The sequence below is a fragment of the Mytilus edulis genome, chromosome 6, assembly GCF_963676685.1.
Source record: "Mytilus edulis chromosome 6, xbMytEdul2.2, whole genome shotgun sequence".
In the NCBI taxonomy this organism is placed as follows: domain Eukaryota; kingdom Metazoa; phylum Mollusca; class Bivalvia; order Mytilida; family Mytilidae; genus Mytilus; species Mytilus edulis.
Genome location: NC_092349.1, coordinates 12,988,500 through 13,014,089, shown reverse-complemented (window position 1 = coordinate 13,014,089; position 25,590 = coordinate 12,988,500). Strand labels below are relative to the sequence as shown.

The following is a 25,590-nucleotide window of genomic DNA, read 5'->3' as shown; positions in this document are numbered from 1 at the left end:
TGCTAATGAAATTGACTTTAAATAAAATTTGAAAACAACAAATCAGATGTTTTACTTTCAATAGTATCTTTAATCACAAGTTAACTAGGATAAATGGCATGTACGCTCTCATTGAAATTATGGTTATTTAGTGACAGGAAATCATCATTGCATTTGAACGTGAAACCAAATAACTTCACATGTTGCTTTTTTCTTTGAATTCGTATTAATTCTGCTTTATATGTATATAAAACAAGTCGCACAGTTGTGGTGCACAACTTGTACCATTGGAATACTGAAAGATCGAACCACGCCACACCTATGCAATCGATCAAAAAGTTGTGGCAACACCGTTGCTCGTTTTTCATTCAGCTGAAACAAAGAATGTGTATCAACGTTTCTTTTTTTTTCGGTGTTAAATGAGGCAATGTAGTCTTTCAATTGAGCATGGAGAATATTAGTGTAAAGCGTAAAAAAAAATTATATCAAACTATTTGAAAAAGCCCAATACGCCATCCTTCTTGTGTGTAAATTACATTAGATAAACTGCTTGATAAATGGATTAAGTATTTACAATTAACTTGGAAACTCAATATTTACCCCCACAACACTTACCAACGAGAGTATCCTGGATAATCGTATGGCTGTTTAATGTTTCATTTGAGAATTTCAAACACAGATAAAGAACTGGATATTTCACTATACGGATATTTCAACTATTTAAGTGTCCTTACAAACAACATTATATGACCGGGCTCTCCAAGTGATGTACTAAACCTCTTTCTGAATTATAAACATCAATTTTTTTAGCAATCAAAGCCGGACTTTAAAGTTATTGTGAAACAACATATTCTAGATGTGGTGTGAAACAAATCTGGATACTAGAAAAATTCCCATTATCTTTTAGAGTGCAAACAAATGCAAATGAGGGTCGGTTGAAATAACTTAACGAAAACAGAGATAATTTCTCCTTCCCAATTCATGCAATTATTAACTTCTCAAATTGCTATGCATGTCTATTTCTGCACTATTCAAGTAGCGCCTGCATACTGAGTACTAGTATATTTGTCTCCCAGTTGAGACGATTTTCCAGTGAATGTGTTTCCTATCATGATTTCCTTTATACAGGATGGCTGCTCACAAGATAGCTTTAAAATCAAGAGGTCCAAGTGGTGAAGTTGAAATTAATAATTCGTAAATTTTATAGACGCCATCTCCGTCGATCCAGTTGGTTGATCATTATAGAAAACAACCAAACCTTTTAGATGATAACCTGTTTTACAAGTCACCTCCCGCTTTTCCCGCTGTAGTTAAACCTTTGCATTTTGAACCTCAAATCAAAGGTCACATCTCTTGTAAGGTCAGTTTCCTCGGTCCGAATGAGTATTGGTTCTGCTAATTATTGAAAGCTGTATACGCTGATCAATAATTGCTAACTTAAACGTCTCATGGTATTTGGTGGGGAGTGCTTTCCCATTGGCAATCATACAACATCTTCTAATTTTAATACTTAATAATATGTTTCTGTGCATACTCAAGTGACAGCATGGAGCCTCGGTCACAGAGTGGTCTACCTAATCAATCAATGAATAAATCAAGTGACAGCGTAAGTTAAACGATGTAAGTCAGATTCAAATAAATTATTTTATTTAGTTTATGACAAATTCTGCTCTAAGTTGAAGGAATGAAAGTTGTCTGAAACATTTTTTTTTCTATTATAAACATCTTATGTCTCATGATAATTTAAAAATATGATAAAAATCAAAAAGAAATAATTATTTTGAGGACTTAAATTACAATAACAATACTATAGACATATACTGTTTAAACGGTGGTACGAAACATTTGTCATTTTGTTGGCACTATTCTAACGTGAGCTAAAATACTTTATTTTCATCAGATTATGGCATTGAAAAAAGGAGTTGTCGGGGAGGAGGCAAACAGAATAGAAAATTAACGTAAGGTCCAACGATGTATGCATTTTTTTGAATTACACAATTATGAAAATAACCATTTATGAAATTCGTGCGTTCGAATAAATGGAGGCAACAGCAGTATACCGCTGTTCAAAAGTCATTTTGTTCTAGATTTTCCTTCATTACGAATACTTAGAACCCAAACATGTGAAGAACTGGGATGTTTAAATACGTTGAAACGTAATGAACTTTTTTTTCCAAAGTGACATAAGAAATATAGCCAAATTACTCTCAAGGTCAACCTTGCATATAAACTCATCATTGATACCAGGACTAAATTTTGTATATACGCCAGATGCGCGTATACGTGATATGGATAAGCCTTTGAAATGGATTAGATTGAATGATGGCCATTATTGAGTTTGATTTCAATTTATTAACTGCGGTGTCTGTAAAGATCTAGTAACAAATGCACGAACTAATGTATTTTGATATTACCATTGATCCGGTCTAATGAATAATTAATAAATATTCGTTATATTTACATAATGAAAATGGTAATTGGGACAAAACGTCTAATATTTCAAAAATGTATAAAGTTGCGTCGCAAGTTTTACATTTTCAGTGGGATTTGAAAAAAATATTTGCAGAATGTTTTACGATATCTCACTGCTTATTTGTTTATCATATAACAAATTCTGCTACAAGTGACACAGAATTACTATTGACTGTTACAATTTTTAATATACAGGTAACGTCCAATGATAGTTCGAAATATAAAAAAATCACAGGAAAAAACTTATTTGAGGACATACATTTAACACAAAACACCATATAAATTCATACCGTTTAAATGGTGGTACGATACTTAAGTTACAAATCAGATTTTACATTTGTTCATAAATATTATGGTTTGTGTGTTATCGTTCCAACCCGTACCACACAGTTGAAGCTCTTAAAAAAATATTAAATGAGGACACATCCAAACAACATTAGCACTAAAAATTGTAAATCATGAACACAATGGCAATATTGCATACTCACAATATAACAGAATCAATTACAGGGCAATTCTGGCGCTGATATTTACATTATTATCATATGAATGATCCAAATTATAAATGCAGACGACATTGGATTATAACCCAGTAATGTAAAGTTTGGTAAAGAATTGATGTAAGAATTAGCTTTTGCTTTAAATTGTTTGAATATTTCGAAAAACATAAAAAAAGATATGGTTTTTAAGTCAAGTATTATTTTTGGCAAAATATTTTTTCAGTAATCGAAACAGATTATAATTATGACTTTTATACTTAAAGTAAGCGCTTATATCTTGTATATTATTAAAAATTGTAAACATAAACAAACTGAAATGACTGTAGAAAAGGATAATGTTAAGGTACAATAGGTGTTAAGGTAATGAAAAGAAGGACGCGGTAATGGAGAATGATTCATTCTCTTTGATAGAAAATTTTACGAATACACCTTATATTGTACTTAAAAATAGTTCTTTGAGTTTCACAAAAAGGATGTGATACATGTAACACATCATCAGAGCGTCTGGACAGTAGACAGGATACATGTCTAGTATGTTAAAATATCAGCTTCACAAATTTACTGGATTAGAGTCAATAATTTAGTTTCGGATTATTTAAAAGTGGAGGGTTATTTACAAAAATTACATATACAACTCAGTATGTATATGACCTATTATTGTACCTTTGTCGATTAAATGACAGTATGCATTACGTATAATTGAAAATGAATATGGTTTACCTATAACTTTTCAAATGGCGTAGTTAAATGAACATATTTACAAAAAATGAAATGTTTTATGATTGTTGAAATTCACAGTTTTTATAGAAAGACCCGGTTTTCCGTTTATCAACTACTAGTACTAACTACATTATTTGTCAACAAGAGCACCAATACATTTTCTTTTTCGAGTCACTGTCTGATAATTTCGTTGACATTGTTGGTACCATAAGTAATGAAGGATGTCTTTTAAGTGTTTGTAGTATATTGTCCGATAATAAGTCAAAAACTTCTCGAACATTAATGTCTTCTTCAGAGCTCACTTCGATATACGGAAGTCCGACGTGTTCCGCAAATGCTTCCGCCTTTTCTTTACCAACTTCCCGTCTCTTTGCATGACACCGGGTTCCTACGAGAATTGTAGAGATTTTTTCTGGATTCGTTGTGTATTGTCTCAAATCTGTCAGCCTTTAAAAAAACAGATCTTCAATTCAGATTTATTTCATAGATTCAATTAAAGATCATTTTCATAAAACCGTCTTTTGATTCCGGAACTAATATTATCGACAGGTTACCCATTTGTGGAAGGACATCATTGTACTTTGTCAAATAAGAGCAACGTAAAGAAGTAAAATATATCTTTAAATCGGTTCAAATTAACTGTTTTGTGTTTTCTATATATGACCAAATCCTCAGAAAACAGTAATTTTCCTAAATTCCACCAATAAGATATTTTATTTTCCTTCTTTTGGTGGATGTTACTTTAGAAATTCCAAGGATGTCTTACCGCAGATTATAGGTAACCTGTCGAACAATTAAAGAATCAGGAGTCAAAAGTCGGCAACATGAAAATATTCTATAAAACATATTTTCTCAATTATATAGAAACAAGATTACAACACTTTAACTCGTGTATTGCAATATTTCGTCACTCTCAACAGTTAAATTTTAATTATTCAAAAAGCTCGGCAAGCCTCACCCTGAGAATATTAAAATTTAACTGTCTCAAGAGGAGAAATATCGTATCACACTTGTTCCAGTGGTCGACGAATTTTTATTTCGAACTGTGTGTTGAATTACTTTCTTATTGCAACAATACCAATAAAATTGAGAATGGAAATGGGGAATGTGTCAAAGAGACAACAACCCGCCCAAATAAAAAACAACAGCAGAGGGTCACCAACAGGTCTTCAATGTAGCGAGAAATTCCCGCACCCGGAGGCGTCCTTCAGCCTTGAGTTATACTTGAGTTATACTTAGGAATGTGTTATTGTTTAATATGCAGTTAAATTTAACACTATGTTTCCCCTTCTTTTTAGTTGTTCGCTTTTTTTTGTCGTTTTTGATGGTGACCAATGTGCTGCCTGTTTTGTTTGTAAATTTAAGCAAAATTTATAAAAATCTATTGAAAGCTGATTATGTGTAATGATGCTATAATATAATAGAAAGTAACTTTAATCTACAGCTTTACTTACCAAGATGTAACATTTTCAAATGTGTGGTGCTTCGTCAGATCAAACATTATAAGACATCCATGAGCCCCACGGTAGTATGATGCAGTTAATGACCTGTACCTTTCCTGGCCTGAAATGTGAACAATGTAAACTCATGAGTGATTTTCAAATCAGTTGCATTCATTCTACTGTCTCTTAGTGTGGTTATTGACTGATGCCTCGTAATCTGTTTATTTATTTTTTTATTTATTTTCTCGTTTAATGTTGTTTAGCTTTTTTTCGAAATTAGGGCTGCTGTGTCGCCTTTTATGTCCTCAAACTTTTAAAAGAGGTGAACTTTTTCAATATTATATAATTTTTAACATAGTTATGTTAATGTTTGTTAACCCTTTTGATGTATTGCATTGATGATATTATCTGTTTCCTCGAAGTTATGGCTTCCAATTGTTGTTTTCTTATCTTTAAACTTTTAAAGGTAGAAATATTTATTCAAAATAATTTGCTTATTTGATTAACTGCTGTACAGTGTGTTCCATAAAAAATCATGTTCTTGAAAAACATATGTTCTTGAAAAACATATGTTCTTCAACTTTTAAATTTTGAAATATTACAGTTTCACAAAGACCAACATATTGTTTGAAATCCTAAACACATATATGTATACAAGGTTCCTTTATTATGCATACATATACAAAAGCATGCAAATTGTATAATTCACAAGTGCAATATTTTGATTGTTCTACATTCACGGAAAACTAAAGATTGGGCAACACTTTCCTTAATCCAAATTCTGGGATAATCGCATGCAGACCGGAAGGTAAAAAGCAGTTCCTGTTCTACTTGTTAGAACATGACCTCCTGCTTACACGTCGGTTTATTAACTTCTTAGCAGTGGCATAGCATGGCAGTTATTACAAATTGAATTTAGAACACTAGACACTAGTGTAGCAGAAATCACCATCTTGAATACACTTTCGAATTGAATTAACGTAGATAACAATACAAATACAATATACTTTATATTTCAAAGTTTAATTTAGAAATCTTATAATATCATATATAAATATCGTTAATTATAATCAAAGACGATTTTATGTAAATCATCATTAAAAGTTGTAAAAAAAATCTAAATATTACCTCCCGTATCAAATATGTGCATTTGAATTTTACATTCCTGTTTATTTATTTCCTTTTTGCAACAGTTGTTTAGCTTTGGTAATTTAGTAGTACCATGCGAGATTCCATGGCACAAACTAGAAACAAACGATGTCTTTCCGACTGCAATGTCACCAAGTACTAATATTTTAGCATAATATGTTGGCTTTAATTCAACTGGTTTTAAATTTGTAATGAATAAAATAGGCGGCATGTCTAGCAAAATGTCACTTAGGTTTAATAGTATTGTTTTGAACAAAAAGGAAATATGAAACCTTCTAAATAAAATGGCACTTATCACAAATATAGTCTATGCGAATCAGATTGTATTGACGCAATTAACAAATTCACAAGATGAGAAATTAATTACTCCTCTTCGCTGATATTTTTTTTCGAAGCAGTATAGTTGTAGTTGCAATATAAAGTTCCATCAAGATTACACATTTGTCTAGAATTCGCAATATCAAATGTTGTATTCAATTTATTAGTACTAAGCGCTAATAGTCTCTTTTCAGTTTATCAATTATCAAATATCTGACTAGATGTTACCGGTAAATAGCCATATTAAAATGAACAGCAATCGAGATTCGTATTGAATTTACATGTACATGCATGTAGTATAATTTCAAAAGTCCCAATCAAAATAAAATAACCCGTAAGTAACGTGCAAACACATGTGGAGTTTAGTTACATCTGGTTTTATGCAAATATGAACTGTTACTCTGTTTATATGCAGCTGTCCCTTTTCAACGATTAAATCATGTTCGCTGTATGGGTAACAGTCGATTTATAATCATGTTTCATACGGTGGTCAGTGCCCAATGACCATGATCAAAGTTCAGTCAATAACTGAACATTGATTAGTAATGTCAATAACATCAAATGTCACGTACACCATTTCCTTTTGTCTCAAGTAGTAATATACAATATACATGTTTAATTGCTAATTATATCAGTTTATAATAAGAAAATATTAAATTTCAAAATATTTATGCTTTCTATGTCTTATTCTGAAACAGCTGTGTTACAACCATAATTTTAAAAAATCTAGAAAAAGGATGCCTTAATACATTTAAATTATCATTCGTTTGATACCATACCAATAAGGGTCACAACTCACGCCCATGTGACCTCGGAATGTAAAACTATTATTTGTATATTCATTCTTTACTGATAAATATTGTATAACCTTTTATTTTCAGTGTTTATTTTTCATCTCTTGTTTTGCTGGATTCTTTAAACAACAAAACTTTTTACACTTGCTGTAAGATTCAATGTAATAATTTTCGTTTTTCGTTTAAAATGCCCTTGTTAGATATACAAAAAATATTACCTTCAAGTTCACGAAAACCCAAAGCTAAGATTTTTAACAATAAGCTTAAAAGCATTATAAAAAAATATTTAGCTTGAAATGCAATGAGTATTAAGATTTCTGTTCTTTGGATGGTAACACTAAGTATTGCACGACTACTTTTATTTTTTAAAACGTGAATCATTTCACTGAATTGTTTTTCTCTACAACATATTTCCTTCGTACACAATGTCATTGATAGCAATGTCCAAGGACACACACACGCCATGAAATATTCTGATAAGAATTAGGGTGTAACATGATTCACTTTTTATACCTACAATGTAGCCTAAGAAGTTTTCATTACAAATTTTATTTATTACACTTATATTAGTTGTAACTTAATCATATGGAACCATAAGCAACCCCAAAAATCAATTCGTCTTTGCCCCAGATGACTTTTATAATGTTAATATCATTGAAAAAGCTCCAAATTATATCCCTTTGATGAGAAAATGCAATTATTTTGCATTATAACTGAGATATTTTTTTAACTCATCGGTGACCTATATTTTTTTCCCCAAATAAGCTGTCCTTAAACTAAATAAAGACAACAGTAATATACCGCTGTTCGAAATTCATAAATCGATTGAGAAAAAAACAAATCCGGGTTACAAACTAAAACTGAGGGAAACACATCGACTATGAAAACGACACAACAGAAACACAACATTAAAATGTAACATACAGTGAAACGAACTATAATATAACAAGGGCTATTTTCCTGACTTGGTACAGGACATTTTAATAAAAAAAAAAAAAAAATATTTTAAAATTTGTGCGATTTCTGTAATTTATTCTTTTTAGCTCACCTGGCCCACAGGGCCAAGTGAGCTTTTCCCATCACTTGGCGTCCGTCGTCCGTCGTCGTCCTGCGTCCGTCGTCGTCCTGCGTCGTTAACTTTTACAAAAATATTCTCCTCTGAAACTACTCGGCCAAATTAAACCAAACTTGGCCACAATCATCATTGGGGTATCTAGTTTTAAAAATGTATCCGGTGACCCGTCCAACTAACCAAGATGACCGCCACGTCTAAAATTAGAACATAGGGGTAAAATGCAGTTTTTGGCTTATTACTCAAAAACCAAAGCATTTAGAGCAAATCTGACAGGGGGTAAAATTGTATATTAGGTCAAGATCTATCTGCCCTGAAATTTTCAGATGAATCGGACAACCTGTTGTTGGGTTGCTGCCCCTGAATTGGTAATATTAAGGAAATTTTGCTGTTTTTGGTTATTATCTTGAACATTATTATAGATAGAGATAAACTGTAAACAGCAATAATGTTCAGCAAAGTAAGATTTACAAATAAGTCAACATGACCGAAATGGTCAGTTGACCCCTTTAGGAGTTATTGCCCTTTATAGTCAATTTTTAACCCATATGTTTCGTAAATCTTAGTAATCTTTTACAAAAATCTTCTTCTCTGAAACTACTCTGCCAAATTAAACCAAACTTGGCCACAATCATCATTGGGGTATTTAGTTAAAAAATTGTGTCCGGTGACACGACCAACTAACCAAGATGGCCGCCACGTCTAAAAATAGAACATAGGGGTAAAATGCAGTTTTTGGCTTATTACTCAAAAACCAAAGCATTTAGAGCAAATATGACATTGTATGAAATTGTTTATCAGGTCAAGATCTATCTGCCCTGAAATTTTCAGATGAATCGGACAACCTGTTGTTGGGTTGCTGCCCCTGAACTGGTAATTTTAAGGAAATTTTACTGTTTTTGGTTATTATCTTGAATATTATTATAGATAGAGATAAACTGTTAGCAGCAATAATGTTCAGCAAAGTAAGATTTACAAATAAGTCAACATGACCAAAATGGTCAGTTGACCCCTTTAGGAGTTATTGCCCTTTATAGTCAATTTTTAACCATTTTTCGTAAATCTTAGTAATCTTTTACCAAAATCTTCTCCTCTGAAACCACTTGGCTAAATTAATCCAAACTTGGCCACAATCATCTTTGGGGTATTTAGTTTTACAAATGTGTCCGGTGACTTTGCCTATCAACCAAGATGGCCGCCAAGGCTAAAAATAGAACATAGGGGTAAAATGCAGTTTTTGGGTTATAACTCAAAAACAAAAGCATTTAGAGCAAATCTGACAGGTATAATTGTTTATCAGGTCAAGATCTATCTGCCCTGAAACATTCAGATGAATCGGACATACCGTTGTTGGTTGCTGCCCCTTAATTGGTAATTTTAAGGAAATTTTGCTGTTTTTGGTTATTATCTTGAACATTATTATAGATAGAGATAAACTGTTAAAGCAATAAGGTTCAGCAAAGTTAGATTTACAAATAAGTCAACTTGACCGAAATGGTCAGTTGACCCCTTTAGGAGTTATTGCCCTTTATAGTCAATTTTTAACCCATATGTTTCGTAAATCTTAGTAATCTTTTACAAAAATCTTCTCCTCTGAAACTACTGAACCAAATTAAACCAAACTTGGCCACAATCATCTTTGGGGTATCTCGTTTTAAAAATATGTCCGGTGACCCGGCCATCCAGCCAAGATGGCCGCCATGGCTAAAAATAGAACAATAGGGTAAAATGCAGTTTTTGGCTTATAACTCAAAAACCAAAGCATTTAGAGCAAATCTGACATGGTAAATTTGTTTATCAGGTCAAAATTTATCTGCCCTGAAATTTTCAGATGAATCAGACAACCCGTTGTTGGGTTGCTGCCCCTAAATTGATAATTTTAAGGAAATTGTACTGTTTTGGGTTATTATCTTGAATATTATTATTGATAGAGATAAACTTTAAACAGCAATAATGTACAGCAAAGTAAGATTTACAAATAAGTCAACATGACTGAAATGGTCAATTGACCCCCTAAGGAGTTATTGTCCTTTATAGTCAATTTTAAACAATTTTTATAAAATTTGTAAATTTTTACTAACATTTTCCACTGAAACTACTGGGCAAAGTTCATTATAGATAGAGATAACTGTAAGTAGCAAGAATGTTCAGTAAAGTAAGACGTACAAGCACATCACCATCACCAAAACACAATTTTGTCATGAATCCATCTGCTTCCTTTGTTTAATATTCACATAGACCAAGGTGAGCGACACAGGCTCTTTAGAGTCTCTAGTTTTATTCCGATATAACTTTTTTTTTCTCCTATTAGTTCAACAGAAAAAAGTACCTTAACAAAAATGCATGCTTCTTTCGAAGACAGATTGTGAGCTTAAATGAACGGTGACCCCATATTTTTGTTTCTTTTATTATAATTATGTATAGGATAAAGTTTATTTATAGAAAAAAATAGCGAAATCCTATATTAGAGAGAGAAAAAAATGATTTATACCTGCGAGCCTCCTTTAATATAAAGGATAGAAAATAATGGCAATAGTTAATAAATAATAAAGACATATTGTCTAAAAAAAACAAAGAATGAAGATTCTCTTGTTAGACATTAAACCAAAATAATAGATAATCATATTAAACGGTAACAATTCAGATGCGCAGTTTGGCAGTATTGCACGGACCATGATATTTGAAACAAAACTTTATAATGGTTAAAGACCTCATAAATCTTACTGAAGTATTGTTTCACTTTCGTAAAAATAGATTCAAACACATAAGAGTCGATAGAAAAAAGTTAAGAGTTGATAAAATATCAAGGATACCGAACTACAAGATAATTTCAAAATGGAAATTATCTAATCAAATGGAAAAATTAAGACCTAAAACACATCAAGCGAGTGGAAAACAATTGTCAAATCGAAAGTGGAGTTTTATTAAAATTTGATTTTCCGAAATTGAAAGTTTAATTGCAACAAGTTCATTACGGGCGTCGAAGGCTTGTGACAATTCCATGCATATTGGCATTGCATACTCTTCTATGTAGCCTTTACTTATAGTATTAATATTTTGTCATTAGAATATATTAACGTCAAACTAGGAATAATTATTTCTGTATCGCCTGCTATAAAAATCATTATTTTATACAATGGAACATAAGACAATTTGATAGTACATTCCTGGTTTGAAGTTCTATTTTACAACTTTAAATGTTCTGATAGCTTTTGCGTCTTCTTATATAATGTTACCAGCAATTTGTTTTCATGATGGCCGGTGAACTTTTGATGTTCAATTTTTTATATGCAATTTTTGTGCAAACTGTATCTTTTCTAACCCTATGTTTTTATATAGTACAAGGTTGTTGATAAATGACAACGGTCAAGGATACTATAAAACGTCACACAATATTCATAGAAGTTATGCATATGATTCACTTTTAATAATCTATTCTTTGATGTTCAGATAAGATAGTATGTATCTCTAAACATTTAATCTCTTGTTGCAACATATTTAAAATTATTTAGAATATATTTAGAAATAAGGAAAATTTTATGTGATATCAAGGGTTATTTTGTTTATAACAATTGCCATGGAATACCGACAAATTGTGTATGAAATAGACGTAATGCGTACATCAAGGCAACAGTAATTTACCAATGTTGAAATCTCATAAATATAAATACTAAATAAATATATATAGCAAAATTAAATTGTTAGCTGTAACAAAACCATAAGAATCTGTTTTTTTTTAAATTATTATTCTGTAAAACATTAACTTCAAATTTGTTAACGATTTAAACACTTTCTTTGTATTTAATAAATAGATTATTGATTTTAAAAATTCTTTGGATATACATCTAGTTTGTGTCCTAGCACATGATGAACTAATTTGAGCCCTAACACGTGATTTCTTTTTAACTGTGTTATGATCTTTAATTATGATCAATTACTAGAGAAAATTAGGTCCTTGAACTAACGAAAAATTGTGTTACGGAACGGATATAATTCGATTTGAAAGTATATTGTACATTAAAATATTAAATCTGTATTGCAAAATTCTTTTTAAATAGCTATAATATGTATTATGGTATGTTGTTTTTGTTAATTGATAAGTTTCTTCACCATGGGATTTACAAATCAATTTAGAGTTGAAGTAGAATGTTATTCTTTATACCAGAAGATTGTTTTACATAGATTAATTTTCTGAATTATTGCCTCATTTACACGTTCATTCAATTCGAATTGATTTCGAATCGAATGCGAATCGAATTCGCTAATCACGTTCACACACTCTATATTTTTAATTCGAATTGATTCGAATTGGCTAATTCGCATAAGCCAATTCGCATTACAAATACGTTTTTGTTAATACGAATTAAAAGTTAACTTCGTTCGGACAGTTAAGCGAATTTGACGCGCATTGCATTTCGAATTAGATTTTACGTTGGAACGTAAAACGTTTCGAATGCGAATTAAACTAATTCTACTTAGTTAATGCGAATCGAATTCAGAATACGTGTGAACGCAGCATTACTGTAGAAAGAATTATAAATTATCGGTCAAAGGACCGGTTTTAAAATATTATGAATATTATTATGATATCATCGTTTAAAAATGTTTGGTTTACATAGATACATTTTCTGTATTAACTGCTGAACGAATTATAAAGGATCGGTCAAAGGACCAGTTTTAGAATCTTATTGTATCATCGAAATGTCAATTAAAATTGTTTAGAATTTCAATCTGATACCTTGAATGGGTGTTCTTTTGGACGTTCACTCTCGGCATTTGTATTAGATTTTTGAAATTCAAATATTTTGACCTCGTGCATTACTGATGTGACATAAATTGTTGAAATGCACACCTGGTGCATAAAGATTGATACCGTGTTTGATATCACAATACACGAGGTTATTAAGCAGACGGAAAAATGTTCTACTTGTATTTTGATGCAAATGATGTAAAACACATTAAGCGCTACATCGAAATGATCTCAAACGGGGGAAAGCCTTTTCTGTTAATGTCGTGGTGCACTTTGTACTTTCTGTCTATTGTCGTTCATTCGTCACAAGACTTTTACTTTGAAAATTCTGCATTGTATATACCGTTTAGAAATACAAAATGATTAAAACGTTAGCTTGTTTGTGCATATTTTCTTTTTTTATATTTTAGTCTCGATTATGCATCGGGAAGATTATTTCCGAAGAAAAATAGTAACTTAGTTACCGAACTTTAAATTAAAAGGTGGCGTCCATACAACATGAAACGTCTCATGTTAGAAAAACGAAAAGAAAGCAACTGTTGGGAACAGACATGTTCCGAAATAAAGGCAGGTTAAACTTTGATTATACCTTTGAACACTGGTATATAACTGTTACTTTTTATCGGATAGCTTGGTAATACCCTGACTTGTAAGACACGTGTGTCATGACATGCGCTACAGTAACAGTGTGATACGTTTTCTTTTAAATATAAATACAAGGACAAAGTTTGACTGAACATACATTTAGCTACAATTGCATGGGAACAGAACGACAGTGTATAATTTGTGTAGTTGTGTTCGTCCTTCTTATGTTTTGTCAAACAATTATGTTGGGTGTTTTCTTTAATAAAACATGATATTTATCATTTGTATGAGTGTAAGACTATCAATAGTTATCAAAGGTACCAGGATATAATTTAGTACACCAGATGCGCGTTTCGTCTACATAAGACGCTCATATCAAAATATTTATAAAGCCAAACAAATACAAAGTGGAAGAGCATTGAGGATCCAAAATACTAAAAAGTTGTGCCTAATACGGCTAAGGTAATCTATGTCTGGGATAAGAAAAACCTTAGGTTTTCGAAAAATTCAAACTTTTGTGAACAGGAAATTTATAAAAATTACCACTTTATTGATATATATTCATGTCAACACCGAAGTATTGACTACTGGGCTGGTGATAACCTCGGGGACGAAATGTCCACACACAGTGGCATTAACCCAGTGGTGTAAAAAGTTATCAAAGGTACCAGGATTATAATTTAGTACGCCAGACGCGCGTTTCGTCTACATAAGACTCATCAGTGACGCTCATATCAAAATATTTATAAAGCCAAACAAGTACAAAGTTGAAGAGCATTGAGGATCCAAAATTCTTAAAAGTTGTGCCAAATACGGCTATGGTAATCTATGTCTGGGATAAGAAAATCGTTAGATTTTCGAAAAATTCTAATTTTTGTAAACAAGAAATTTATAAAAATGACCACATTATTGATATTCATGTCAACACCAAAGTATTGACTACTGGGCTGGTTATACCCTCGAGGACGAAACGTCCACCAGCAGTGACATCGACTCAGTGGTGTAAATAGTTATCAAAGGTACCAGGATTATAATTTAGTACGCTAGACGCGCGTTTCGTCTACATAAGACTCATAAGTGACGCTCATATCAAAATATTTATAAAGCCAAACAAGTACAAAGTTGAAGAGCATTGAGGATCCAAAGTTCTAAAAAGTTGTGCCAAATACGGCTAAGGTAATCTATGCCAGGGATAGGAAAATCCTTAGGTTTTCGAAAAATTTAAACTTTTGTAAACAGAAAATTTATAAAAATGACCGCATTATTGATATTCATGTCAACACCGAATTGTTGACTACTGGGCTGGTGATACCCTCGGGGACGAAACGTCCACCAGCAGTGGCATTAACTCAGTGGTGTACATAGTTATCAAAGGTACCAGGATTATAATTTAGTACGCTAGACGCGTGTTTCGTCTACATAAGACTCATAAGTGACGCTCATATCAAAATATTTATAAAGCCAAACAAGTACAAAGTTGAAGAGCATTGAGCATCCAAAGTTCTAAAAGGTTGTGCCAAATACGGCTAAGGTAATCTATGCCTGGGATAAGAAAACCCTTAGGTTTTCGAAAAATTCAAACTTTTGTAAACAGAAAATTTATAAAAATGACCACATTATTGATATTCATGTAAACGCCGAAGTGTATCAACACCGGATTCTAAAAGGTAAAATTGGATTGAACAAAACGTTACCCACTCGACCATTTTAAAATTCTGATGGTGTTTTTCTGTGCTGATGCCGAAATAGCTATGGCATAACAAAACGTGGATACGTGTATTTTCGAAAAATGTTAAATGATATTTCAATTTGATTAGATCATGATGATCATGATATCCAAACTTTGCATACTGATCTGGCAACGCTTAATTCAACAGTTTGTTTCGAAATATATTGGTCAACGAATGAAATGTCTGACTGCATTTTATGTTGAAGTTGTATACATATCGATACCACGAAATCAGATCAAAGTTGGCGAAAAAGTGTCAATGCTACATTTAGTATTGACCAGGCTGGCGGTAAATACCAGATAATGGCTTGACAATACTATTAAATACTGGTCAAAACTGGCCGATACTGTTCAGTAAAACTTATCTTTATAGAACATTATCATAAAGATCGGTTATCACCTGGTCAAATATTGTATAAATGGACAGATATTGTGTAAATGGACAGATATTGTGTAAATGGACAGATATAGCCATAGTACAGAATAGGCATATATAAGCACATTTAGATCAAACTTAAAACTATAGTGATATATCGTGCATTTCTGTGTTTCCTGTTTATATTTTCGGTCTGCAGCACGATGAGAACTCAAAAGGGACAGAATTGAAATCACTTACTCATTGTTCTGGGATAGAAAATTACAATTATGTAAATGTCAAAAGGGGAAATTTTTAAGGTAATGTCTTATTCTCAGATAAATTCACTGTATAATTTATGGAATGTAGTTTTTTTTTTGCATGTTGTTTGGAAAAGCTATTTTTATTTGGTTTTTTTTACTTGACTTTACCTTTTTGTAACTTTTGAATTTCCGCTGGTTTTCTCACTGTGTAAATTGCCAGATATGTATTTGTTATATTTCAATCAACAGGTAGTGGTAGCTAGTTTGTGTTAGTGAACTCAACTAAAATATGTAAAACATAGTAGAGTTTTACTGATATGATAACACTTAAATACTGGTACTTTCGGATCTTACCTGCAGTATCCCATATATCCATTTTTATATTGTTATCAGTTCTCCGAAATTCTGTCTTCACTCTACCAGTACGCTGTCCTTTTAGCACGGAATCATGTTCGGGTCCTACTAAAGCCTTAATAAGTGAGGTTTTTCCAACATTCAAGTCTCCAGTTATAACTACTTTAACGTGGTAACTTGGATTGTTTTGCCTTGCATTTTTCTTTGATTTGCCTGCGGATGCTTTAACAGTCTTCACGTCACTACGATTGACGTCACATGGTTTGGTCTCGGTCTTTACGTTATTTAAAGATTCATTAATTGCTAAATTGTTTCTTGAATCGATGTCTTGATTCATTTTGAAATGTTACGACTTCACTATGTGTTGCAGTAACCTCATTGTACAATACTATTTTTAAAGAAAAATAGAACGCATTAGAAAAGTCCATAAATGTTTATTTTAAGGAAGCGGGGAAGTCTATCACGTGCGTTTTACAGCATCAGCTAAAAATATATCTTTATCTGCATTATATGCTCAACGTTTGTTATTGATAACATTTTAACCCACTTTCATTGATCTGATTTTGCGTCTGATTTCACGTGATGTCGATTGACACAGACTATATCTGTTTCTATCTATTATGACTGGCTGTTTTCAATTTTCATGTCGTTCGATGAAAAAGATGCTTCCTCAAACGGGTAACGATATATCCTTTTTTGTATTTGATATATTAATATTGAACGCAATAAAGCAAAAAATATGACTCGTTTGTCGTAATAGAACAGCTTTTTTATTAGCTCCGATAATATCCTACTGGTTATACTAAGGAACAAAGATAGTTGATTGGTTTTTATTCAGTATCCATACAGCTGCTTATTCTTGAATGCAACATGCGATTTCCCTATTGTTTATTTAAAGATACTAAAACCATCACCAAAAAACAACGGCAGCAAACCTTTCAAATCCCGAACAGCTCATTTGTTTTACTAAATGTGAGAATCTGTATTGGGTAGTTCTAGGATAACAATCACATTATTCGGCTACGGTTTCTTTTTAATTGATAACATTTCAGAATGCACTATCTATTTCGTGACTTCTATTTAAACAAGCTTTTCACTAATGCATTGAACATATGCTGGGTTAATTAATCGAAATCGTCGAAGCAAAAGAAGTAAATATGACTTGCCTCAGTCCGGTGAACAAATCCAAATTTGAAAAATATATATAACACTTTTTAGGTGTTTTTTTCCTACGATGTTTCTGAATTATAGAAAAATAATCCACCTATATTAATATCTCACATGTGTATACTACATTATAGTACATGTAGTTGTAATTATAGATAAGAATAATAGGTAAAAGGAAAACTTCCTTTAGTGGCGGCAATAAAACAAATCAATCTGTTGATAATTTGACGGATCACGTGTGTATCTTTTTATATGTATCGATTTCTTTTAACAACTACAATGTTAGGATTCATCACATGGTATACCTGGGAATTTTAAATAGTATTGTTATCGTATCGGGGTGTAAGGTAATAGATAACCAATGATCAAGGTCAGATATGTTTTGATTAGGTACATTCGTATCCTATCATTTAAACTGAAGCACTTATAGGCTATTTTAAGATTAATTTGGAATTGCGTTCCTTTTCCTGGACACGTTAAAACAATAAGTAGAATTTGTTAGGATGATTACATCTGAATTCATAATTAGTATTTATAATTTTTTTCTTGTTTTAAATGAGTAAAATTGTAATTTTATCAAAATAGCCAGATGTTGTATCACTTTCAGAAGATGTTTTTTAGTTATGGATTTGGACTGTTTCGTATGGCAATATATGGATCGCTGTACTGTCATGTCGTTTTCTATTTAAATTGCCACAATATAATGCTGGTAAATGAAAACAAACTTCTAAGTTAGTATTGGATAAACCTTGAGAACGTTTTACACTAAAAACGGACCGTTTGTTAACAAAACAAAAAAATCAAAGATACCAGGCTCAGAATTTGATGCGTCGTCCAGCGATTCTACATAATACCAAAATGAATCAGTGGCGCTCGATTCAAAGTAGTTTGAAGGTCAAATCAAATAGAAATCTACGAAAAATAATTTATGTTTCTGTAGACAAGTTATCATGGTTATACGTTATAACCATGTTCAAATTGTTCGACTGCGGAAAAAGTCCGACCCTACGCTAGCAATCAATTTAAAACGGCTCTCTTAAATTCCTCGACATTTAGTATTCTTACTCCATTCGCAATACTGAATTGCCTGAAAAGAACAGGACCGAGGCGATGGCATGCGAAAGGAACAGACACTTTTTCTTCAAATCTTATAACAAAATCTTTACAATGTTGTGTTCAAGGATGACCATGTTACATCGAGCTTCAACAAAATGACTGTTTCATTACAATAGCCATCTTCTTGTAGGAAGTAGACTAAATGAATTATATATATATGTGTATTAGTAACTGCCTGATATTCCTTTAAAAATCGTTTTCTTAGTACAGAATATGATGGTAATAGTGAACGGATGACCTTAATACATTTACAGAGTGCGCAATATTTTCATGTGTATTTGTCTTATTCAAAAAGTTTAATTGTAATTTCCTATGAAAAGGTACGCAATCAAAGGTTTTAACATTCAACATTTTTCTTAGATTAAATAGCTGAATTAGCGAAATGGTTCTTCAAAATTGCGTATTAACCGTCTGATAAAATTCCAGATAATGTATCCCCGCCAATGTAAGGACAGAGTTGATATAGCCTCTGTCTTTATATCGGATTGATACATCGGTAAACTATTGCAGCCACTCATTGTCTGATCCCGGGGAAAGAAGGGGGCCCGGGGCTTGGAACCCCCTTTTTTTGGCCGATCAATGCATTTGAATGGGGACATATAGTTGGAACCCCCCCCTTTTTTGTCCTTGGTTTGGAACATCCCCTTTTTAAAATGGCTGGATCCGCCCCTGTCACTTCTTTATCATGTTTATATCTGAGGCTAATCGTTCTACTTAGTGCTTCACTGAAAGGAATGCTATAAAAGGGTGAAGCTTTGTCACGAACATCATGTGACAGATAATCGAATAGGTGTGCAAAACGTCATTTCTTTTAGAGTCACACTTCTATACATTTTACGAAATTTCATTTCTTTTGGAGTCACGCTTTCATTCCTTTGACGAAATTTTAGTGTTAATCATAGATCCCTACATTGTCACGTCGCACTTTTAAGTTTAAAAAACAAATAAACAAGAAAGCTTGTTTATAATCAAAGGTATCCACATGTCCCAGTTTACAACTTAACATGTAATTTAAACACCTACACATGTGGACTGAAGAAACTTCATATGCAATCCGGTGTTGAAAAGTTAATTTTGATTGAACATGGGTCGCTTCAACTAGTTATAGCTTACATTGTACCTTGCCCAAAAGTCTGTACACACTTTTATCATTTAGTATCCGTCGTTATTGTTTTAAAAACAGTTTCGTTTCCCCTCTGAAACAATTTGCCAATTGGATCCTATTTTTGCCTGTGTTCACTTAACAGTATAGTCCGTCGACATAACCAAATCATCATTGCAAAAAGGCTAATAATAGCACACCAGGGTAAAACATGGCTAATTGTCTTATATCCCTCTCCTTATGGGCTTGATTTAACATTTCTTTCCCGACCGATATGGATCCATGCAGATTTTTTTTATATCCTTCGCAACCCATTTTTAACCCCTCAGCACGAGTTTTACTAGCGGATGGAAGAAGTTCATGTGTTTAGCTGTTAGACGCGTTGAAAAGAATATATTCTTTGCAGACTTTAACATGAAGATTGATTTGAAGGATTCCTGCACATGTCCTTTTATATGTTGCAGGAAGTCGATACGTTCTCACAAGATATACCGATCTTAATATATACTGCATTAGTTTTCCTTATAGGTTATAGGTAAGCCGACTGCAGACATCTGTCATGGGGCTTGGATTTTGTATGAAACTAGTTTTACATATATTTTGTAGGTAAGCCTACAGCAGCAATCTGTCATGGGGCTTGGATGTTTGTATCTGCCAAGATAATCAAAGGAAAGAAAGCCACGTGTTTTATAGCGTGTAAGGATGACGTAGAAAATGCTGGGTAAGTTTAAATTAATTTTAAATAATAACAATTTTACACAGGTTTGTTTACGTGATCAGAATGTAAATCAGTAAAGTTTTACGCTTTGTTTCTCATAAATGAAGTTTGATGAAAATGCGATTAGACGACAACAACATACAGTACTCTAAAGATGCACGTTTTTGTCCAAATAACCATTAATCTCTATCAATTTGCTTTTAAGCCGTCAAGGTAGTTATGTTCATATGTTATACTTGCAAACGTGGAATCCTTTTGAAACTGTGTGTAATCACTTTATGAGTTTGACTGTACCTCTGGTATCTTTCGTCCCTCTTTTATGAAATACCCATCCATAGAGGTTTTGGAAACCTTTTAATTTTAAGGAAAACACCTACTTTCGTATCCAATGTCAAATACTAGTACATTGTTATAATGATAAGCAAAAATGTAGTTTCTTAAGACAGGTTGTCTTTAAAATTAACAGGTTCAATTTATGTGAAGTGTACTATAGAGGGATTTGAAATTAGTAGTCTTTTAACACAGTTTTTTTTCTAAATGCAGGTGGTCTCTTAAGCAGTTTTGACAGTACTTAGATCTTATGCTGTCCATGTATGTTTTTACAGCTAGAAGGGAGTCCAGAGGAGTGCATATAGATTTAATATAATAATATGTATTCCTTGTCTTTGTAGAGCATTATATGAAGATTCGCCAGTGGTGGTTGATGGCAATATGATTACATCACGTGTTCCTCAAGACCTACCGCAATTTATGTCTGCTATCATAGCTCAGCTTAAATAATCATTCACGGGGATAAATCTCAGTTGAAATTGGACCGACGAATTTAATTAAGACGTTTTCTGATTGATTCGGAAAATGCATTAACTCGGTTGTTATATTGTATACCATATAAACTTGTAATTGAATGTAACAAATACAAGTTATGTCAATTTCAGAATAAATAATTATTATGTTTAAATCCGTTTCTGTTATTAACAATGAAAGAACGCAACTTTAGAAGTCTCACGTACTGCAGATAAAATTTTAACTGGGTGTTCTCAAAAGTATAAATCTATTAGACCAGTTCACTTGTATAAGTGTACAATTATTGTTATATTTCAATTTTGTTAATGTTTTTATGCCCCACCTACTATAGTAGAGAATCATTATGTTTTCTGGTCTGTGCATCCTTCCGTCTGTACGTCCGTCTGTTTGTCCGTCCTTTCGTTCGTTCGTCCGTTCGTCTGTCTGTCCGTCCGTCCCACTTCAGGTTAAAGTTTTTGGTCAAGATAGTGTTTGATGAAGCTGAAGTCCAATCAACTTGAAACTTAGTACACATGTTCTTTATGATATGATCTTTCTTATTTTAAAACAAAATTAGACTTTTGGCCCCATTTGCATGGTCCACTGAACATAGAAATTAAAAGTGTGAGTTTCAGGTTAAAGTTTTTGGTCAAGATAGTGTTTGATGAAGCTGAAGTCCAATCAACTTGAAACTTAGTACACATGTTCTTTATGATATGATCTTTCTTATTTTAAAACAAAATTAGACTTTTGGTCCCATTTGCATGGTCCACTGAACATAGAAATTAAAAGTGTGAGTTTCAGGTTAAAGTTTTTGGTCAAGGTAGTTTTTGATGAAGCTGAAGTCCAAATAACTTCAAACTTAGTATACATGTTCCTTATGATATGATTTTTATTTTATTTTTTATTTTAAACCAAATTAGACTTTTGACACCATTTTCATGGTCCACTGAACATAGAAATTAAGAGTGTGAGTTTCAGGTTAAAGTTTTTGGTCAAGGTAGTTATTGATGAATTTAAGTCTAATCAACTTGAAACCTAGTACACATGTTCCCTGTTGGTTGATCTTTTTACTTTAAAGGCCAAATTAGATTTTTTACCCAATTTCACGGTCCATTGAACATGGAAAATGATAATGCGAGTGGGGCATCCGTGTACTTTGGACACATTCTTGTTTTTAATTTTATTTGGAAAGTTAATGCAAACAAAAATTATCATTAGTTCGATCGTCCTTGTGCTTTCAGACTTTAGATTTAACAATCATGTATTTCCAAATAGTTGTAAAAATATGAGTTTTGCAGGAAACGAGCCATGCAGAGAGAAACACAAAGTTGGTTGTCTTTGGGAAAACATGAAATAGTTGCCAATGGACGTTAAGAAAAAAAATATTATAATAGATCACAAAATTGGTTGTTTAATTTCATGTGTATATTCATCGGAACTTTTTTTTATGACAGAGTAGTGAAATATAAAAGTAAATCATCCTTTTTCCTATACAATGGCTTCAAACCTGTGGAGTTTTGTTTTACTCTGTATGAGAACTTCTATTTTGCATTATTCCCTTTGGTGCACCTAGTTTGCTTTTTCATAAATATCATTTACCTTCAAAGATGAACTATTCAAGGCGTTTCACAATTTATTTATTTCATGGAACAACGCATTTTTAAATTAAATCTGGGGTTATAAATAACTTGTCCCATGTTTTAACGATCACATGGTCTATTGATTTGTAATATCATTGTGTCAATATGTAAATACTTTCGATATTGTAACGCCCATCACTAAGTAATATTGAGCCTTTTAAGTTTAAGTGCAGTTAAGCTTCTTCTCCTATCTTTACCTGTATTTTTTAAAAGTCAAGAATTCGGTGTATTTTGACATTGACATTGTAACTAATACGTTTTTTGTGGTCCAATAAAAATATTTAAAAACAGAAATCTATTATTTATGAGTCACATAACAACCTTGATTTAAAACGTCCTCATTGAAAACCAAACTGCGTTTTAAATTGAAATATTTTTAAAACTGATTATATCGTGAGGCTTTCGATGTGTATCCTTTATCAGCATGACAGTGTTCCAGAAAATGACTTGTAATCATCAAAACAGAAACAGTGTATATATAGGCCCTCGCCAAACTTAATAAGATAAAGCCAATCTAACAAAAGAATTACTTCAGATTAATAAATATTTGCCCGTAACATGCATAAGTGTCAAGTAATCCCTATATAGATATAGGAAGATGTGGTATGAAGGTCAATGAGACAACTCTCCATCCAAGTCACAATTTATAAAAGTAAACCATTATCGGTCAAGGTACGGTCTTCAACACGGAGCCTAGGCTCACAACGAACCGCAAGCTATAAAGGACCCACAAATTACTAGAGTAAAACCAACAGTCTAAACTACGTTACATCCCATCAATCAAAGGATGTCATGTGTCAACTTCAATTAGACAGTTACCCAACAACTCCGGAAGATACCATAAATATAGTATAACGTATGTCGGCGAAAAAGTTTAAACTGACCACGCCGTACCAAAATTCAACCAGGTGCTCCGCAGGGCGCAGCTTTATACGACCGCAGAGGTCGAACCCTGAACAGTTGGGGCAAGTATGGACAAAACATTCAAGCGTGATACAGCTCTGAATTTGGATTGTGATCAAATTTTTGACATTACATGGGTTTTTTTTAACACAAAACAAATGTCAAGATTTTACAAATCAATTAAAGATTTCTTCTTCAAACTTATTTAAATCTAAAATTAAATAGTTGACACAGCATAGGTTTCTGACACAAAATGAATGTGGTCTAATGAACTTTTTTTGCCTTTGAGCAATTCACTATGCTGTTGAATATTAATCCTCTAAAAAAAATGTTTGAAGAAATTTTCTTTTTATTTATGAAATCTGAAATGAGAAAAATTTAACCCTCCCCCCCCCCCCCCCCCCATTTTTTTTTCACATCCCCGTTTCCCTTTTTCCAAAACTGATATCAATTCAAATTTCTAATGGAGTTTGCAACAATAACTACTCTTTTAAATACATCATAAAATATTAAAATGTAAAATAAAGTGCTTGTTATCACTGAATGGTAAAGATTGGTTGGTAGTAAAAGTGAATATACATTGTTTATTGTATAAAACAATAAAAAAAAACTTCATCAGCAACATTTAATATTGGCAAATTTCCAATGAAGTTATTTACATAAAGTTATTGGCAAATAAAAATAGAAAATGACATCATAGTCATGTCTGGCAAATGTCCAACATACATTATCTAAAAACATTTTAGATAAGATAAGGAAAAAAAGCTTCATCAGCAACATTTTATATTGGCAAATTTCCAATGAAGTTATTTACATAAAGTTATTTGAAAATAAAAATAGAAAATGACATCATAGTCATGTCTGGCAAATTTCCAACATATATTATCAACTACTATTCTATACAAAGAAAGATAACTCCAATTGAAAATTAATTGCTATTGCACAATATTGTGCAATTAGATATTTCTTGCTATTGTGCAATACTGTGCCATTGAAAATTTCTTGCTATTGCACAATACTTGATATGGAATCCTGATTTGGACCAACTTGAAAACTGGGCCCATAATCAAAAATCAAAGTACATGTTTAGATAAAGCATATCAAATAAGCCCAAGTATGTAATTTTTGTTAAAATCAAACTTAGTTTAATTTTGGACCCTTTGGACCTTAATGTAGACCAATTTGAAAACGGGACCAAAAATTAAGAATATACATACATAGTTAGATTCGGCATATCAAAGAACCCCAATTATTCAATTTTTGATGAAATCACACAAAGTTCAATTTTGGACCCTTTGGGCCCCTTATTCCTAAACTGTTGGGACCAAAACTCCCAAAATCAAACCCAACCTTCCTTTTATGGTCATAAACCTTGTGTTTAAATTTCATAGATTTCTATTTACTTATACTAAAGTTATGGTGCGAAAACCAAGAATAATGCTTATTTGGGCCCTTTTTTGGCCCTTAATTCCTAAACTGTTGGAACCAAAACTCCCAAAATCAATCCCAACCGTCCTTTTGTGGTCATAAACCTTGTGTCAAAATTTCATAGATTTCTATTCACTTAAACTAAAGTTATAGTGCGAAAACCAAGAAAATGATTATTTGGGCCCTTTTTGGCCCCTAATTCCTAAAATATTGGGACCAAAACTCCCAAAATCAATCCCAACCTTCCT

General features: G+C 32.3%; 2 protein-coding genes across 3 annotated transcripts in view; one reads left to right on the top strand and one right to left on the bottom strand.

The window, feature by feature from the left end:
• The window catches only part of LOC139527160 (putative cysteine protease YraA), a 31,115-nt gene extending 7,810 nt beyond the window's left edge, over nt 1-23,305 (top strand). Inside the window, exons 4-6 of one of the 2 annotated variants that reach the window (XM_071322456.1) lie at nt 20,474-20,588; nt 21,257-22,003; nt 22,350-23,305. In XM_071322456.1, coding sequence (XP_071178557.1) covers nt 20,474-20,588; nt 21,257-21,365 — 224 coding nt within the window. In that variant the 3' untranslated portion in view covers nt 21,366-22,003; nt 22,350-23,305. Of the gene's footprint in view, nt 1-20,473; nt 20,589-21,256; nt 22,004-22,172 lie in introns of both variants that reach the window. The other variant, XM_071322455.1, reaches the window with a different exon arrangement.
• Nucleotides 2,545-17,910, bottom strand: LOC139527159 (ras-related protein Rab-2B-like). Its single transcript, XM_071322454.1, has 3 exons — nt 16,483-17,910; nt 5,126-5,234; nt 2,545-4,118 (listed from the first exon to the last, which is right to left on the bottom strand). Exons 1-3 carry the CDS (start codon nt 16,817-16,819, stop codon nt 3,809-3,811), a joined length of 756 nt encoding a protein of 251 aa, XP_071178555.1. The 5' UTR covers nt 16,820-17,910; the 3' UTR covers nt 2,545-3,808.
• Nucleotides 23,306-25,590: the final 2,285 nt, after the last annotated feature.